The sequence below is a fragment of the Heloderma suspectum genome, chromosome 4 (assembly GCF_057233095.1).
Source record: "Heloderma suspectum isolate Gila_16-S chromosome 4, 16-S_ref, whole genome shotgun sequence".
Taxonomy (NCBI): Eukaryota; Metazoa; Chordata; class Lepidosauria; order Squamata; family Helodermatidae; genus Heloderma; species Heloderma suspectum.
In genome coordinates, this window is record NC_139461.1 from 305932008 (window position 1) to 305951817 (window position 19810).

A 19810-nucleotide genomic window follows, 5' to 3' on the forward strand; every position below is an offset into this window, starting at 1 on the left:
AACACAACAGCTTTTCTGTAAAGTAGCAGCAGAATAATAGAACTCATTAGAGCACAGAGCAGTTACAGATGTGGCAATAACCAAAGAGAGCAGGAAGATCACCTCAGAAGGAACTGGGGTTAGTGGATGTCCACAGAAGTGCGGTAAACAGTTGTGCTCAGTGCCAGTTGCAGGTTGTACTTTGAGCAAGACACTCTTACTGGGGACCCTTCCTTAGGGAGTCTGTCTTTTCAGCACCATTGTCACCAGCATCTGCTCCTCCTCCATCTTGAGGCTGGACAGCCATCTGTCAGGGATGCTCTGACTTGGATTCTTGCATTGAGCAGAGGGTTGGACTCGATGGCCTTATGGGCCCCTTCCAACTCTGCTATTCTGTGACTCTATGATTCTATGATCCTCCTCCTCTTTTCTTGCTATCACCTCCTTGCTTACCAGGCAGAGAGCTAGCAAGTAAGCAGGCAGTGGTATTTAATGTTCCTCTTTCTCACCTCTACCTTTGTCGGGGACCAGAATGAGACACAAGTAAAGAAGCAGGTTGCAATTGTGAAAAGGAGGAACAGGTACAGGGGTCTCTCATAAGCGGGGGCCCTGCTGGGGTGTAGATCCTCAGGCACTTGTTCAACCATGTTGACCCTTGACGCGGGCAATAATTATGCTTCCAGTTTTCCCCTGGCCCTTTACTACTGTGACTGAAATGGCTCTCTTGCACGCACATGTTCTGATCATTCTCTCTCTCTTTTTTTAAAAAGAATTCTACCATTCTTCAAAGGATCTCAGAGCAAAAAACATGAAGGTTGTCCCATTTCATTCTCACAACAATCCTGTAGGGTAGATTAGACTAAGAAATAGCACGCTGCCATGTGAGGATCTGAATCCAGCCCCCCCATCATCCCCACCACCACCAGTTAATGTCTAACACTCATATGCAATATACCAGTGAAGGCTGGTGGCTCTGATGTCAGTGGGGCGGTGCATCCACTCTGAGTTTCAGCCAGAACCAGTCAGAACTCTAAAGGAGCTATCTAAAGAGGGTTCAGCACTTTGGATAGCTCCTTTAAAGTTCTGACTGGTTCTGACTGAAACTCAGAACCGATTCACTGCCCCACTGAAATAGAAGTCGCCAGCCTCCACTGCAATATATTGCAGTGGTTTCACTGAGCATTTATTTATTTATTTATTTATTTATTTATTTATATCCCGCCTTTTTTCCTCTTGCAAGGAACCCAAGGCAGCTTACATTATCCTCTTCCTCCTCTCCATTTTATCCTCACAACAACAACCCTGTGAGGTAGGTTGGGCTGAGAGTCCGTGACTGGCCCAAAGTCACCCAGTGAGCTTCCATGGCTGAGTGGGGACTAGAACCCGGATCTCCCAGCTCCCAGTCCAACACTCTCACCACTACTCATCAAGGGACTTTGTAAAATCCTCTACAAAGAAGCAGAAGGGAAGGGTCTTGTAGGCTCCACCAACCTCGTGCTCTCTAGATTTGTTGGACTACTCCTCCCATCTTTCCCAGTGGCCACTGTGGTAGGGAATGATGGTAGTTGTAGTTCAACACATCTGGAGAGCACCAGGTTGGGAGAGACTGGTTTAGATGATTTGAAGCAATGTGATACCGTTGGCAGGGTTCATGTTTATGTGTGTTCTGTTTACGGTATATTTCTGGTGCACTTAGACGACTTGATGGCATCAGCTGAGAATTTCTAGAGCATCTTATATCACACTGGGCCAATATGACCTGATTAGACACATTTGGCAGCATTTAAACAGTAAGGATTCTACATAGTTGTTAACTTCAGGCTATGTTCTCTCTGGCTGAGAATATAAGCAACAGATAATTTCCACGAATTCCTTGTATTATTATTTTTTATTTAATCATCCATTCTGCGCTTCTGGGGAATTTTTTTTTTAAATCTGAAATATAGAAATTTAGATTTCATGTCAGAACGCAAGACTGACAAACATTTATTTCATATTTCAGAGTTATGGACTTCATTGCCTACATTGTATGATGAAACCTGAAATGCACTGGTGGGTTCCTACTTTCTCACATAACATTTCAAATAAAAAATATTCTGAAATTAAAATGTGCACATCTCCAGTTGCTCATTTTAAAATCAAATATCTCAAATGCATGCCCCTATTTCTGCAAAGTTTCAATCACTCCCTCTAATAGCAAACTCAGGTGGTGAGTGCTGATGGCTACATAGCCAAAATGGGGCCTCATAGAAACAAGAGGGAGGTATGCTTGGCAGAACCTCAGGTGTGAGAAGTACACAAACTTTTTTTTAATGTATCAAGTTGGTGGGGGGCAGGCTTATTAAGACTAAGCATGCCTAGAAGTCACAGATCCTTATCATGCTAGAATCATCATAAAGGTCAGCATCTCCTTATAAGATACACTTTTATTATTACCACTGAAAATTATCAATAATGCTAATTTAGGGTCCATCTGTAGTTGCTTTTGGATTGTGTTGCTGCATAAAAGTAAAAGAACATTTGCTGAAAAGGCATTGTCACCAGTTGCCACCTGCCTGATCTCAGATGACACAGGAACGCGGTACAGACCCTCCAGTGATGCTCTCAAAGAATAGACAGAGACATATGACTTCACTAGCATGCCATGGAATGCACTGTTGCAGCAAGAAGATATTGCAGCAATGCATCTCCCTGCTTAAAATGGCTATGAGCTCTATGCATCAGCCATTTTTTTTTCCTATCCTGTTGACATTGCAATAAGCTCTATCTCAAACTACAGCTTCGGTTCTAAAACCTTACTGCCACAAATACCTCTGGAGTCGGTTGTGTAGTCCTCAAATCACATTTACTAATAGCCAACTCAATCCTCCAAATGTAGATCCTTCTGCAGCCAAAACAGCACCATCCACATACAAGAGGTAAGTATCAACAGGTTTGGGTAAACCCCATTAGGATGCAATCCTATGCATGTTTAGACAGAAAAAAGTCCTATAATTCCCAGCATGCCCCACCCAGCCATGCTGGGAATTGTACGACTTTTTTCTGTCTAAACATGCATAGGATTGTACCCGTAATGGAGCAAAAAACCTTTGAAACAGCCCAATAAGAACTGAGCATGCTCAGTAGCCATGGAATGCTACTGGCTGTTTCAGGGTGGAATGGAAAACCAGGGAGTGGGAGAATGGAATGGAGTATCCTGAAATAAGGCATGGCTGGAACCCTGAACAGGAGCACATAACACTGCAAAATTTTGTTGCAGGACCCACTTCTCTTCATTAACCCTGCAACTTTTCTCCTCTAAGCTCCTTTGCAATTCCCCCTTCCCAACACACAGTCTCTCCAAGGATTTCTATGAAAATGGTTCAAGGGGGCTTCTAGTCCCTCAAATCTGTCAAAGACTGGTCCTCAGAGCAAGCTTACGGGCTACAGGGGGCTCCCAGCCCAGGCCCCTGAGACTCACCTTGCTATGGGCATATACCACTGATCCCAGAAGCTTCCACGTGCCTCCTCTGCGGTCCATCCGTATCATACGCAGGATCTGCAGGAACCGCAGACTTCTGAGCGCAGAGGTGGCAAAGACGTTGCCCTGGGATCCAGCAGCCAGCACCGCGATGGAGGCGATTAACACCATGATGTCTGTGGAAAGGGAAGATAAGCAGAATGCTCATTTAATCCAACTTCTCTGCTGTTTCCAGGTCAACTTGAGCTTTGAGGTGGAAGAACATGCTTATATTTACATCCACAGCTTTGGGACATCCCCTTGGGTAGAAAAGACACAGAAAACTCCCAAATTCATCCAGATAGAAACTTAGGGACATAGAGTGACTAGAGCAGCCTTCCCCAATCTGGTGTCCTCTAGATGTCTTGGACAAAATGCCCATCATCCCCAGCCAGCACGGCCATTGACCAAGCTGGCTGGGGATGATGGATTTTTTCATCCAATGTATCTGTGGGGCACTAGGCTACAGTAGACGATATAAGTGCTGTGCCTCACCTGGGCCCTGCAGCCTTTGGGGAAAATTCAGATTCAGATCTGGAGCCTGATTTGGAATGTGACGAGGGCAAGAGCCGGACTCTGGCTGCCTCCCCAAAAGGGAGCAGGCCAGAGGAGTGTGACGCTCCCCGCCAGCTGCAAGATTCAACCTCGGAAAATGCGCCTTTAGCGCAGGGGTCTAGGAGCCTCTCTGTGGGAAACAACCAGGCCAGTCTTGGCCGAGGAAGGGGGGGGGGTTCAAATCTGTCTCCTTGGGAAAACAAGCATCTAAAGAGACTGGAAGAGAGGCACCTACTTAGGCGTGGTTCACGATTACAGGCAACATTTGCCTGCAGGGTGCCCCACCTCTGTGTAAAAGCAGCTGCAGAGCTCAGGGAGCTTTGAGGATACAACGTTTTTACTACCAGAAAAATCTCTTGTATGGACTATACTTGAACCTTCAGCTTTTGGCTTGCCTCGACTCCCAGGTTCACGGGCCCTTGACTTAGAAATCGTTCCTGAATCCTGAACTCTTGTACGTCTAGAAACCTGTGCCTTTGAAACTCTGTCTCAGACTACACCACTAGTCGTCAGAAGCCTGCTCCCAGCTTCTGTTTGGATTGTGTCTTGGGACCCAATGCTGGATTACAACCCTCTCTGTGCTTCTCATTGAACTAACCGATTTATTGGGACTGTAACCTCTGTGAAACTCCCATGCCACGGACTCTAAAGGATTGCTTGTGTTTCCATCTCAACACAAGAAAGCAAGTTCATTGCTTATTTTAATCCTGTGTTAAGTTATTGGTGTTACAAGGGAACTGGGCCTGACAAGAAGGACCTATCTCCAGAGGGGGTATGGGAGGCCTTTTTGCCTCCACTTACTCGGACTGCCGAAACGCCAGCTTCCTGCTCGTGGCTTGCAGGGGGAGCTGTCTGGCTCAGCAGCCGAGACACTGGCGAGCTGGTCCGCCATGTTGGAAGTGGGCTGGGCTGCCAAAAAGCTGCTTGCTACCGCCTCATTCCCAGGCCTACAGCCAATATGTGTGGAGGGGAGCCATGGGATTAACTGCGGCTTCAGCACAGATGAGGCGTCAAACAAGCACTGCATCTTTCCCTCTCCAGATCTGTGGCTGGGCAGGAGGGCCATGCAGCAAGGAGAAAATAAATGGTGGCACATCCAGGACCCAGAGCCCGGGGGGCAGGGGATTTGCTGATGGACCAGCATGACCTGAGATAAGAACATAAGAAGTGCCCTGCTGGATCAGACCAAGGGTCCATCTAGTTCAGCATTCTGTTCACACAGTGGCCCAACCAGCTGTCGAGCAGGAACCCACAAGCAGGGCATGAGTGCAACAGCGCCTTCCCACCCATGTTCCCCAGCAGCTGGTGTACATAGGCTCACTGCTTCTGGCACTGGAGGTAGCACAGAGCCATCAAGACTAGTAGCCATTGATAGCCTTTTCCTCCAGGAATTTGTCTAACCCCCTTTTAAAGCCATCCAAACTGGTGGCCATCATTACTTCCTGTCATAGCGAGTTCCATAGTTTAACTATGCGCTGTGTGAAGTCCTTCCATTTACATAGCAATGCACTATGTAACACAGCAGAACTATTACAGGTTTTACAGATATATAGATATAGATATTGTATCCTACCTTTTGGTAAGCATTCTTTGTTTTAGAATATCCATTATTTTTATCTTTAAAAATGATAAAGTTATAAATAAAAAAGTTGTCCAGCTGACCGCTTACAGCTCTATTCTATTATTATTTATATAGCGCTTATAGTGTTCACAGTATCTGAAGTCCTAAGTACTTCGTCACGTTGCCTCAAAGTGAAGCTGGGTTCCACTGATTTTTACCTAATGCAAATGACATCAACGTGGAAATTGAAAAAGAAACTATATTAAAGCTAATTGAAGGAAGATCATTTTTGTAGTGAGTATCCAAACAACTTGTAGAACCTTGAAAGAAATGTTACAGCTGTCAGCCAGAAACTCACAAGCAGGGCATGAGCACAACAGCACCCTCCCACCCATGTTCCCCAGCAACTAGTGTACATGGGTTCACTGCCTCTGGCACTGGAGGTAGCAAAAGCCATCAAGACTAGTAGCCACCGATAGCCTTTTCCTCCAGGAATTTGTCCAACCCCCTTTTAAAGCCATCCAAACTGGTGGCCATCACTACATCCTGTGGTAGCAAATTCCATCGTTTAACTCTGCGCTGTGTAAAGAAGTCTTCCTTTTATCTGTCCTGAATCTCCCCACAATCAGCTTCATAGAATGACCCTGGGTATTTTGAGAGAGAGAGAAAAATGTCTCCCTATCCACATTCTCCACACCATGCATAATTTTGTAGACTTCTATCATGTCGCCCCTCACCCTCCTTATCTCCAGTGGGGGGGGGGGGGACTTAACTTCTTCCCTTCCCTAATATCATCTGGAAAAAAGTGAAGAAGATGGAAAGCAAAGAAAAAGTTTGTTTATTTTTTAAGGCTCCCAGGCCAAAAAAAAAAAAGCCAAAGAACAACACTTCTGCCAGACAGTGGAGTCAAAGACTAAAACTGAGAGCGGTTTGGTCTTTGACCTTGCCTGCTGACCAAAGATGAATTAATCCTTTGCTGCCTGCTCTCCTCCAGGATGAATGAAAAACAACTTCTCGCACAACCCAAATCTCAACCAACTCGTATCTGCATTTCCTTCTGAGGAAAAAAGTCAGACTATATGCGGGGAGGGGAGAGCTGTTCAGTGTCCCTTCCCACTGCCTGGCAAGCCTACCCTACAAGTGCCTCTCCCCATTCCCATTTTTTCAGCAAACGCAGATTGGGATCACACATTTGCTGACAAACTGCCAAGCTTCACCCTGAGTCATACCCCAAAGTGTTAGAATCTGAATGGGAAAACTCTGATTGCTTAACCACAGGATTAGCTTCTTCTTTTTTTCTCCAGTGAAGAGAATGGAATTTGTTTGCATTAGGCAGTCCGGGACCCAATACAAAATTGGGATCCAATTTTCTTTGAGCAAACTAGACTTTTGCATCTTGTCATGCTGTGAAGTCCATTGCATTTAAGAGGTCAACAGCTTTTAACATCAGAGACAGCTTCTTAGACTGTGCCCAGATGGCTATAGGGCACTAAATCAGACCCTGGAAGACTACTTCAAACCATAACACAGGCCATTATGCACTGCACCATCTGCAACCACCACAGACTCTTCAAGGGCAGCTCTGGGTACTCGCACATTAATCCATGCAGCGCACATTAGAGTAGGCAACTCTTGAGGGTCTGACAGCAATTAAAGTAATTACGAGGCTTCCTTGCTCTTCTCTTCCCTCCACACAGTTGTTCTAAAAATATTCTCTTCCCTAGCCAAATGAAGCAGATTGCTAACAGTTTTAAGGCCGCAAGTGAGCATCGCAAAGTGATAGTCTAAATGCAGTAGTCTTCAACCTTTTCACACTCTGAACCCACCTGTAGCCCAAACATACACATTTTACCATAGATTTGTATGGTGGTAGTACTGCTATTGTAACCCAGCCTGGATCAAACTCCCAGTAGTGATGCCCAACCCACCAGCTGAACACCAATAATCAAAATAATTCACCTCTAACCTAGTGCTTAGTTCTCAGGTTCAAACCAGCCTGGAAGCTGTATACTTAAACTTGGTGGGTCCTCTTAATCCCAGGCATGTAGGGGCCGGCTGTTACTCAGTACTGAGGGAAAAGTCACTCTTCACATGTTCAGGAGTCTAGCACCTCATTTCTAAAGCCCTAAAGTTGGCTAAACACTCTGCACTGCTGATCAGCATGCTAGTGAGGGCACCAGCAGAGAGAACATAACAGGAGTCCTGCTGGATCAGACCAAGGGTCCATCTAGTCCAGCATTCTGTTCACACAGTGGCCAACCAGCTGTTGACTAGGAACCCACAAGCAAGACACAAGTGCAACAGCACCCTCCCATCCATGTTCCCCAGCAACTGGTGTACATAGGCTCATTCCCTTTGGTACTCGAGGTAACATATAGCCATCAAGTCTAGTATGCACAGGGCTACCATGCATTCTTAATGTTTAGATGCTCTCCTGAAGACAGACAGGTGCACAAAATCCTTTGCAACCAGCGATAGCCAACTCAGCAACATGGCAGTTCTTACCGATGACACAAAAGGGTTTGCGGGCAAATTTCAGCCTTCCTCTCCAACCCCGGTATCGGCAGCAGCAGCCGGCAGCCCAGATCCTTACGAAGTACTCCACTCCGAAGACCACAATGGTGACTATTTCCTGCAGAGGAGACAATGCAATAAATCCAACATGGGATCACAAGGAGGACGATTCTGCAGAATGAGCCATGTGGGCTTTTCCCGAACCTGACTCTGGGGAGGTCCAGGTACATCCAGACCGATCACAGCAAGGGTGCTTGCAGAACAGTCCCCGAGCTTTAGGAAGCTAGTGGGGAGAATGCGCATTCCACTTTTTCCGCAAACGAATTCTGCGACTTCACTCTTTATATTATAGAATTCAGAGGGTAGCTTTCTTGTTTGCCAGGCAAACACTTTGGGAGTGTCATCAGAGTCGGGGTGGGAAACCTCAGGGCCAGGTGCCCCACCATGGCCCTCCTGGGGTCCCAATCATGCCCCTTTCCCTGGCCCCACCCCCTTTCTCCCAATGACCAATGATCTGGAGGTTTCCCAGCTTCCGTGCAGTTTTTCCCCCACTCTAAAAGGCTGAACACCTCCCCTATGGCTTGGCTACTTGCACTAAGAGCTTTAGGGTGCAATCCTATGGGCGCTAGTCAGTGGCCAGACAGCCATAGGATTGTTTGGTTTCGGGGAACCAATCTCGGAGCCTGCGCTCTAAGGTTGATTCCCAGAGGGCCACCTCCCCGACCCCGCCTCCTCATAGGTGGCGTGGATCGTCACCGGGCTCCGGGCTCAGAAGAGCAGCACAGAACGGGGTGAAAGGGGTCATTCCCAGGGGCGGGGAGCGTGTAAGTGTCAGTACAACGCTTCCTATGCGTTACCTGGCCTCCCCACCCCACAATCCGATGTCCCACGGTTAGACAGCCGAAATTGGCCATCTAGCCATGAATGGGGGGGGGGCTGGAGCACAGAGGAGGGAATCCCCTCTGTGCTTCTCCTGTCATGCATTGAATAGGCCATTGCCCCGAGTTCGGAGGCGGCCGCCTCTCCACATAGGATTGCTCCCTTAAGCTACAATATGCTGGTAGTTTTTTTCTTTGGGGCCTTGCCCCCTTTGCTTTTTGGTCCTGCTCACTGCCGGAATGAGAGCCCCAAGGGCTTCTCCAAAACGGAATTCAGCCCCTGAATCATAGAATCATAGAATCATAGAATCATAGAATCATAGAATCATAGAATCATAGAATCATAGAATCATAGAATCATAGAATCATAGAATCATAGAATCATAGAAAGTAGGGTTGGAAGGGCCTACAAGGCCATCAAGTCCAAGCCCCTGCTCAATGCAGGAATCCAAGTCAGAGCATCCCTGACAGATGGCTGTCCAGCCTCGTCTTGAGTGCCGCCAATGTGGGAGAGCCCACCACCTCCCTAGGTCATTGGTTCCATTGTCATTGGTTCCCTGAGCTGAAAGAGGTTCTCCACCCCTGCATTAGAGTAAGTGATCAGAAAGCCACCATCCTACCTGGATCCCCAAGAATACAGGTGCTCAGTTCCATATACTGTCAGCCTTTGATGGTGAATGGGTGACTCCTGACATCCAACAGGAGTTTACATTTCCAAAGCTGGCCACAGTTGTCACAGAATCTTATTCCTTCCCTTACCTCAGTGGCTACAGAGGGAAGTTTGACAGATTTATCTAGCTTTCTTATTCATATCCTCTCTCTGCTGAGCATCATCGTTCCTCTAATGAAGATTTTTGCTGGTTCTTAATATTATGGGATGGAAAGAGCGGGAACCACAAAGCCTTCTGGGAGGCCTGCAAAGTGTCGGCATCAGCAGGAATTCTCCTAGCTATCATTCAGCATGTCGCCAGAAGTAGTCAGTGGGAAAGAAAGCCAAGATGTTCAAAGATGAAAAACTAGTCAGCTTTGCATCGGATCAAATGAGTACTGAGATGCAAAGCATGGAGAATAAGAACTTCGTTTTGCTTTGTTTCAGCTGCATTGTAGCAAGAACCGAGACAGCTTACGTAAGTAGGTAATTTTTACCCAACACCAAAACTACAAATTGGATAGCTGCTTTAGCCCCTCTGCACAATGAAGAAACTGTTTGGCACTGTAAGAAGCCAACAATTACTGTACTGGAAATTCAGGGAGTTATGATAGTGGTTAAGGGTGCAATCCTATGCATATTTAGACAGAAAAAGTCCTACAACATTTTAGGACTTTTTTCTGTCTAAACTTGCATAGGACTGCGCCCCAAGACAGCCATTTTTGAAATTAGCAGAAACCCCAAACAATTCATGAGGTTGTTTCAAAACATCAGAAAGGATATCACAAATGTGCAATTCAGCTTAAATAGTTTACTATTTTTAGCAGTTTTCCTTCCTATGGTTCTCACACCTTCCATTAGGGCCGAGCCAAAGTTCTCCTGTGGATGTTTCTGGGGCAAAAAAGGAGCTTTGGGGGAGACCCAAAATGCCCCACCCCCCTCGAAAGCTTATATATTTGTGCTGGTTCACTATTCTTTGCAACCCTGATCAGCAACAGATTCAGCACCATTTTTGTTTTGGGGGGTTAAAAACAACAACAACAACATAAACCCTTCTTCCTCATAATCATGCCTTCATCATACAGCCAATCAGATTTGGCTACATGATGACACCCCTGAGGGCATCCTTAAGGGACCGGCTGAAGTTTTATCAGAACTTGGTTTATTAAAACTCTGTTTCTTTTTAAAAATCGTAATTATTTTAACATGGTTTTTATCCTTTTATCCTGTCTGCTGTTCACCACTCCAAAACCTTTGGATGTGGAACGGTATACAAATATTGTTAGATGGATGGATGGATGGATGGATGGATGGAGGGCATGTCCTCTCACCAGCCTTGAATTTGCTTTATTTGCCTTCAGTGATGTCGTTACAAAGCCAGATCTGATTGACATAGTTACTAGGAACTCCTAGGAACTATAGTTAACACAAAGCTGTTAATCGGCTGTTAATCTACTGCATCTACCTTCAGTTTTGGCATAGAAGTGAGATTAGAGCACTGCACAAGGAGCATTTCCTTTCCTGCTTTTCCGCTACATAGCCTCTAGGTGGCACTGTGGTATAGCAGAATAGTGCAAATGCACAAGAGGAAATTGCACTTTCTTTTGCTTTCACAATTAAATGCTGCATTTTCCCTGCTCTAAAAAAAACTTACCCAAAGTGCTGGTTAGACACAGAAGCGAAACTAGAGGGTCATGACATGTCTGAAGAACCCATAAACCACCATAGGTGAGGATTGACAAGCACACAATAAACGTGTTAAAAAAAAAAAGCCCTAGGAAGACAAAAAGCTATTTGGAAGCCAAAAATGGTGCTGAAACTAAAGCCATTCATGGCTGCCCTTGTCTGAATACCAAATACGGGGGGGGGGGATGTTTTTTCTCTGCAGCATTCCCTCCCCTCAGCAAATAACAAAACAAAAACAAAAAACAGTCACCAAAAAAGGCCATCCTTGACAAAAGGAGAGCTCAATTCATGGGAGAATGGAATATTAGTAAGTTGCACGCATGTGTGTGCACACACACACACACCCATTCTAGTCCTGTCCTAATCTCTGTACTCAGTTAGCATCTCACTTACCAGAATGTAAAGGGCACCTTCGGAACTCTCCTCATAGTCATCAATGGTTGAAAAGACAGAAAGCACCAAGCAGGAGAAAACTAGTAGAAAACTGGATAGCATGAAAAGAAGACAGGAAAAAACAACAATATTAATTAATGCTGCAGCTGATGGTAGATTTCCCCTCCCCTCAATGTTTGGTTTTTAAAAACACTGGCCCTCCACACAGGGCTAAGATGTGGAGTAGCCACAGGTCAAAAGACTTATGTAGCTTGTTTCAGCCTATTTTTATAAGTCTCCCCAAACAACAGGAGGGAGGGAGGATATCAGTGTTTCAATTAACTAAATTCCTGCTAATCATGAAGCTCTTAAAGGCACAGGAGCCCTTTCGGGGGAAAAGGTGGCAACCTTAGCCCTATACAAAGATTGTCTTTAGCTCCACCTTTTCCACCAACCACTGCTTCTTCCAAATCTCTAATTTTCTTCCTACTACATAATTGGTCCAGTTTCCTTCAACCCCCATAGCACCCAGCCATCATCTTTCACTGTAATGACAGGAGGAACTACAGTGCTGGATGAGTGGATGCACGAAGGGGGAAGCAGTTCTTGGGAACACCAGCAACAAACTGAAACCAAAGATGGCAGCCATTTGGGGTTCAGCTATTGTAAGAGATGCAAAGTGTCCAACAGTTTATTTGTCCCATACTTCAGTCTCCCGTGACATCATTTAGAAATAATAACTACAATTTCAATACAAATACAATACATCTCACCAGAGTGGGAAAGGCTGTGGCCAGGTGACCTCTGTGCCTAGTCCATCCACATGCTAATTGCTGATGGGTGACTTCAAAGCTGCTGCTCCCCCTTCTGATGACTCTTTATCATTAAATTGAGCTTTGACTGGGCAGTCCTTCAACTGGAGGCTGCCTTGACAGAGAGGCCTATCCTCTGACAGCCTTTCAAATAAAAGACTGTCCCCTGCAAAGACACACAGCCACCACCCCCACCCCCACACAAGTGAGCCATTATCTCCTTTACCACTGCCTAGTCATGAAGAAGAGCTCTGCCGAACTGACAATTAGGGATGCATAGTTTTTATTAAATCCATTCCGTCTGCATTTTGAGGATTGTCAGGCGTCTTTTGTTCTGTCACCTGCTCGTTGACAGAATCAGATTTCTACCAGAATTTCATTCTACTTGCACTGTTTCACAGTAGCGCTAATTCATATTAGCTCAAGTGCAAATTACTGCTAGTGTGCACTTGCACTAATGCATCTTAGTTAATGTGCATTAGCGATAAAGCACATTAGTGCAAATCCCAGCAGAAAGTAAAAACCCAGCCTGCAACTCTGCAGAACCTGCGTGACACAGAAAAAAGCTGGTCTGTTGTGGAATCCACAGGTGGGATTCATAGAAATCCTAACACATTTGAACCCATTGAGGATTTCTCCAACCTAGCCCTACTGACACAATGGCTTCCAGTATTTTAAGACTACAAAGCCTAAGAAAATGAATAATTCAATCTGTTCTTTCTATAGCTCTCATTCTATAGAGTCACATCCATATGGCAGTTTAGGCTCATGACTTTCCATCAAGGCCAGTTACTCAGCCAGACTGGGTAATGTCTGGGAAGATCACTTCATACCGCTGTTGGTCTGACCTCCTCCTATGGCCCCCTTCCCCAACCTGGTGTGCATTCCAGATGTGTTGGGCTCCAGCTCCCATCATCCCGAGTCAGCATGATCATTGGCCATGCTGTCTGGGAGTGATAGGAGTTGTAGTCCACAAGGTTGGGGAAGGCTGTCCTATGACATGGACTGCTAAGTGGGAGAGATCTATGCTGTAGCCTACAGGATATTTTCCAGACGTGTGTTCTGCAGGGTTCAGAAGAGTATTTTAAAATGTTCTTGTAGATGTGGCTTAGCAAAGGTGGAAACAGTATGTCAGGGTGGAAACTGAGCCGATAGAACCCCAGAGCAGTTCTGATTCTGATGAGGATCAGCAATCCGTGGGAGAGGAGCCCGCTCATCCCTCACAGGCACAGCAGCTGGCAGAGATTCCTCCTGCCAGCATTCCTGAGATAGATAGTGACCCTGGCAGTGAGCAAGTGCGGGAGGGGGGCTTGCTAGATGCTCGACGCAGACGCAGGGAGCGATGAGCAATGGAGGGTGCGGAAAGGAGGCGTAGTGCCCGTTTGGCGCAAAAGCAACAGCCGCCTCCTGTGGACCCAAGGGAAAGAGGGAGGATCTCTCCCTAGCCCATTTCAGGGTCTTCAAGTGATTCCCTTTCAAATGGGGACCAACTACCTACCCGGAGCATAGGCTACTCTGCTGTTCATCGCTTAGTCACTGGTGATGAGCATCTGAAAGAGTCATTAAGTTGTAAAAGGATTAAAGCCTTGAAAAGAATCCTTTCATCTGTGTCTTGAGTTGGCTATTGGAGTAGACTGAAAGAGGCCGCTAGGGCGCTCCTAACATAGTACTGTCTTCTGATTCAATGAGATCTCCAGCAATTTGTTGAGACAAAATCCACCACCCACCACCACCCCATTTGTGGCAAAAAAGATCCAGCAAACAGGTCAAAAATCAGCAGGCAGCAAGGACACTGAGTCAAACAAGCAAGCTACTCTAAATTAATTTACTAACGATGGTAGAGGAGACCCAACAAATCAAAGCAGCTGCTTGGAAATAAACTAAAAACCTCACATTTTGTAAAAAGCATTAAATAATTCATCCCCCTGGCTTCGACCACACGTTGCTGCAAATTCAATTTTGAATATTTTTAAGGCTCTTTAGTGTGTGTGTCTGGCTGGTGCCTTGATATTTTCTACAAGATTTTTTGTTCGTCTTTTCTACAAAAGCAAAGTTCATTGATGAGTGAAAAGACACCTGCATATTGCCACAAATAGACCATCAGTACAACAACAGTACAACAGTACTACAACAGATAATTATCAACTCAAAAGCAAAGACCATTATTTTAACTATGACATGCCTTGAAAAGTTTGCAACTCTACCAGGCATATGCAGATTGGGGGGGGGGGGATCACTGAGTGCTCTTTTCATAAGCAAAGGCCCAAACCCTGTTGCATCTTTTAACCCTCCTATATTCTGGATAGCATAAGTGATCTAAAAGGCTATAAAATATGACAAATATTTCCGCCTAATCTGTGCCATTTCATACTCTGTGAATTCATCTGCAGTACAAGGGTCAGTTAGCATACAGTTTCAATCCAACAGTCCTGTATGTCGTATTAGTTGTTATTATTTGAAAATTTCATTAAAAACGTATGGCTGTGAAAGCTGGACTATAAGGAAGGCTGAGCGCCGAAGAATTGATGCTTTTGAACTGTGGTGCTGGAGAAGACTCTTACGAGTCCCCTGGACTGTAAGGAGGTCAAATCAGTCCATCCTAATGGAAATCCACCCTGACTGCTCATTGGAAGGACAGATACTGAAGCTGAAGCTCAAATATTTTGGCCACCTAATGCGAAGATAAAACTCCCTGGAAAAGACCTCGATGCTGGGAAAGTTTGAAGGCAAAAGGAGAAGGGGACGGCAGAGGATGAGATGGCTAGATAGCATCACCGATGCAACGAATATGAACTTGAGCACACTCCGGGAGACAGCGGAAGACAGGAAGGCCTGGCGTGCTATGGTCCATGGGGTCATGAAGAGTCGGACATGACTGAACGACTGAACAACAAGAAGAATCACTTATGTCCCAAGTAAAGAAAATGGGGTCTAATTTTGTTCTTGAAAACCAGCATAGAATGTTTAAAAAGAAGAAGGAGGGGGGGAGGGGGAGGGGGAGGGGAGGGGGAAGGGAGGGGGGCAATATAAGCCATACATATAATAGTCACTGGCCTGGAACACATATTTATCTATTCTTAAGTGTTTTCTCCCACTCTTGGGAACAGCAGTTTGGCAAGAACCTCTTCCCACCCCAGCAAAAGAAATTCCAAAACATCCTACTCATTCCCTCTTCTATTATCTTGTGTGGTTCACCTGTCCTGAGGACTGTCCACCTGCCCCCTTATCTAGTAAAACAGAAATGATAATCAAGTACCTGAAGAACTTAAACCTGCCCCTCCTTCGCCTCCCTTTTCTGTCCTAGCATGTCATAACTCACAGCCCTTGTCCTCCTTTTGGATCCTTAAAAGCAGGAGCAAGTACGTCCAGGGCCATTTTCACACACACCCCAGACTTCCCCCACCCTGCAGGTCGCAGTCTGCCAGGTGACACACACACACACGCACGGAGGGAGCAATCTTATGGGTGCTAGTCAGCAGCTAACTAGTCAGCAACTAGTCAGCAGCTAGGATATATGGTTTTCCAGGTACCGACCTCGGAATCCGGACTCCGAGGTCGGTTCCCAGAGAACCAACCTTCCCCCCCCTTCCGCACCGCCTTGCAGGCAACACGGAATGGCCCCGTGCTCCCCACTCGGAAGAGGAGCATGGAGCGGCCAAAATGGGGCATTCTGGGAGGTGTTCTGGGGCAGGGAAGGCAGAAATGCTGGTACGACACATCCTATGTGTCATCTGGCAGCCCCCTCCCCCACTCCGCTGTCCCGCAGCTAGACCGCCAAAATCGGCTGTCTAGCCACAAATGCAGGGCAGGAGATGCACAGAGGGACCAATCCCCTCTGTGCTTCTCCTGCTCTGCATTGGACAGGCAGTCGCCTCCGAGTTCGGAGGCGGCCACCTATCCCCATAGGATTTCACCCTTAAAAATGGAGAAAATATGGCATCTAGAGCACTACAGAGCATCAAAAAGGTAAAATCTAGCTTGTTTGCAAGTTAATTTTGACACATTTAGGGTGCTATAGCTGCAAACAAGCTAGAATTGACCTTTTGGGTGCTCCAGACACCATTCCTTTTCATTAAAAAAAAAAACACAACCTATTAAAAAAAACAAATTCTGGTTGTGGGGAATGGAGGAAGGCATTCTGAGGGGTGGGGGCACAGTCTTGATCACTCCAACCCACCCACCCACCGACCCACACACACACACACACACACACACACAGTTGGTTCTTAAAAGAAGTAAACTAGACGTGTGAAATGCAGTCATGCATTTCACATATAGTCCAGTTTGTCTTTGAGATGCATCAAGGGCTAAGAGGACTTATGCTGAAATGCTGGTTCTAGACCATTTTTCTCCTCATCCAAAATTTAAATTGTGTGAAATTTAAATTATCTGGCACAGGGGACCACAGTAGACAGCTGAATTCTCTGCCCTGCTAGGCAGCTGATATCACAAGTCCTGGCCACAGCAGTAGTATGGAAAATTCTGAATCAAAAAGTTTTCAATGTTTTTAGGAATATTTTCTATTTGAAAAATGTTCCACCCCTCTTCACTGCCTGGCACATAGTATAGGAATGCTGGCGTTGAAACAATGCATTTTCTTGACTTGGAAGAAAGTGATCTTGCCTTATGTGTCCTTTATGTGTCCTTGTAGTCCCCTTCCAACCCTACTATACTATTCTGTTCTATGATTCTAAAACCATACTCATGTAAAAAGAGTTCAAAAAATAACAGATAAAGCCATACCGCCCAAGAGCTTCGGCTACTGGGCAGTATAGAAATGAAATGAAATGAATAGTGCTATCCTAGCCCTGAAGGCTCAAGGCAGACAACAGCATTTAAACCCAAGGGCAAATACTTTGTCACTAGTTTACAGCTGGACGTGCTTCTGTTTACACTGCAGAGTACCTGTGAAGAAGGTAACAGCACTATGCACCGGCGGGGGCGATGGAAATTTGGATCACCCAGTCTTGACTTGACCTAGATAAATCCTTTGCAAAGAACTGCTTAGGAGGATTGAGAAATTCTCTCCAGAACAAAAGAAAGAGCAGATCAGTGATGAAGGGGAAGAGAAGGCTGCTACGAAAAAAATGGAGCATACACAGACAAGATGGAGAAGCAAAGTAAAAGAACATGAATGAAGCCAGACTACAAGATTGACAATGTCATCCTTTGATTACACTTGCCCCCTTCTCCTGTCATCTAAAGAGCTCAGAAGAGCTTAAACAAGGTTCCCAAGTAGTCCCCGCCCCCACCCCTCCAAGCAGCTTAGCATCACCACTAGAACTATTCATGCATCTTGAGACCATGCTTAGAAAACCAACAACTGAGGCTGCACCATTCTCTTGGGGCTGCACCGTCCCACACTCCATCTTGTCCTTCCAAGCGATCTTCCTGCTTGTCTGCATTCTGTCCCCAGCTAAAGACATCCTGCTTCTCCCAGGCCTTTGCTATTCGCCTTTACCTGGAAGTTGGCTGAACTGAATTCAGCGGGACTTACTTCTGAGCACAGACGCATCATGATGTGCTGTCATTGCTATTTTATCTACTTTTTTACATAAGCCACCTGGAGCACTTTTTTTGGCGCAGAGCAAGTGAAGTGGTCTACAAATAAAAAACCAACCCCCCCCATCAATTAAATAAAAACAGGCAGAGTTTTAAAAAGTAATAATTAAACAAAACAAATCCTTTGCATCATGATGTATTTCCAGGGGCCAGCAGCCATCTTGATCATTGCAGCTGCTGACAGGGGACAGAAGCCGCTCCACACATTACAATTTCTGCAGGAAACACCAGTGTTACACTGATGTTTCCAGCAGCCAACACATACTGTCTGGATGCGATACATACCTGCATCTTTAAGGTACAATCCTATGCATGTTTTGACACAAAGAAGGCCTACATCTCCCAGCATGCCCCAGCCAGCTGGGGCATGCTGGGAGTTGTAGGCCTTTTTTGTGTGTCTAAACATGCATAGGATTGCACCTTAAATGTATGTTCCTGCCCGATTGCTAGGATAGTCTTCCAAGGCTCTTCTCTGGCTGCCATCGTCGACAATGGTGTGACAGGTGACTGCCAGGAAATCAGCCTTCTCTGTAGTGTCCCCCCTCCCATCTCTGGAATGCCCTTCCAAAGGAGATCCACCTGGCATCTTCACAGTACACATGCAGGGCACAGTCCTATTGAACTGAGAGGCTGACTGAGGGTATCGTCTCCTCCCTGCTCCAGCTGCCCTGCATTTGTAGCAAGATGCGCATTTTCGTGCATCTAGATGCAGCTTCAGGGAGGGAAGTGGTCAGAGACCCGATAGGAAGTTGTCTAAAGTGGCTTCTACCATCTCCTCCCCACTCCCAGGACCACCCCCTTTCTGGCATTTCCGTGCTGCATTTATGAGCACAGGGACAGCGGTGGTGTGGAAAGAACCATGCTGGCTACAATGGGGAGGGGAGCGTGGTCTCTGAAAACTGAGGTTGGACAACCTCAGTTTCCAGAAACCAAAAGATCCTATGTCTGTCTAGACAGTGTCTAGTGACCATAGCACTGCTCTCTTAGACACCAGGTTAAGACCTTCCTCTTTAAGCAAGCATTTTAATCTGTTGCTTTATTCATTTTACTGCTAGCTCCTCAGTGTTTTTAATAATTTTTATGTTTTTAATGTTTAATATTGTATGATTTTGATACTTGTGTTGTTGTATTATTTTATTTATTTGTTATTTTGTTGTTGCTGATGATTGTAAACCACCCGAGGGCATTTGCAAGTTGGGCGGTATACAAACCTAATAAATAAATAAACAAACAAACTGTAAATATGGTCCAGGTAAGCAGATTGGAACAGGCTTCCTAAACATGTGTACACACATGTATTATAACATCCACAGGAAATGCCGATGCTTCCCACAGCCATAGCAATGTGCAGCCGCCCACAGTGTAGCTACAGTCACAGAAAGATTCATACATGGTATTTGTGCGCTACCCTTCATTTAAAAAAAAGGGGGGGCTGCCCAATTCCTGCACGTACAGCTCGGTTCAGACTCTGCATACTTGAGCAGAGGCCAGGACCCCAACATAGACCACCACTGTGCTGATGCCTGTGGAGTCAGACCATTTAAATATCCCTCAATGCCCCCAATACAGCATCACCTTGGAGCATTCTGGGAAACGTAAATGGTAGACAGCTGCAAGCCACCCAGTGCTGATTGCAGGACTGCTTTCACCCTCTGTGGCCATCACCAGCTAAGCTCATTAAGGCCCATAAATGTTAAGGGGGGGGGGCGATCATGAAGACGCTTCTCCAAAGGCCCCCTCAAA

General features: G+C 45.9%; 1 protein-coding gene across 1 annotated transcript in view; it reads right to left on the bottom strand.

The window, feature by feature from the left end:
- The window catches only part of KCNQ2 (potassium voltage-gated channel subfamily Q member 2), a 164726-nt gene that overhangs the window by 88420 nt on the left and 56496 nt on the right, over positions 1 to 19810 (bottom strand). Inside the window, exons 2-4 of the mRNA XM_084848417.1 lie at positions 11715 to 11805; positions 8100 to 8226; positions 3440 to 3615 (exon numbers count right to left, since the gene is read on the bottom strand). Of these exons, the coding sequence (XP_084704543.1) occupies positions 3440 to 3615; positions 8100 to 8226; positions 11715 to 11805 (394 nt within the window). The remainder of the gene's footprint in view (positions 1 to 3439; positions 3616 to 8099; positions 8227 to 11714; positions 11806 to 19810) is intronic.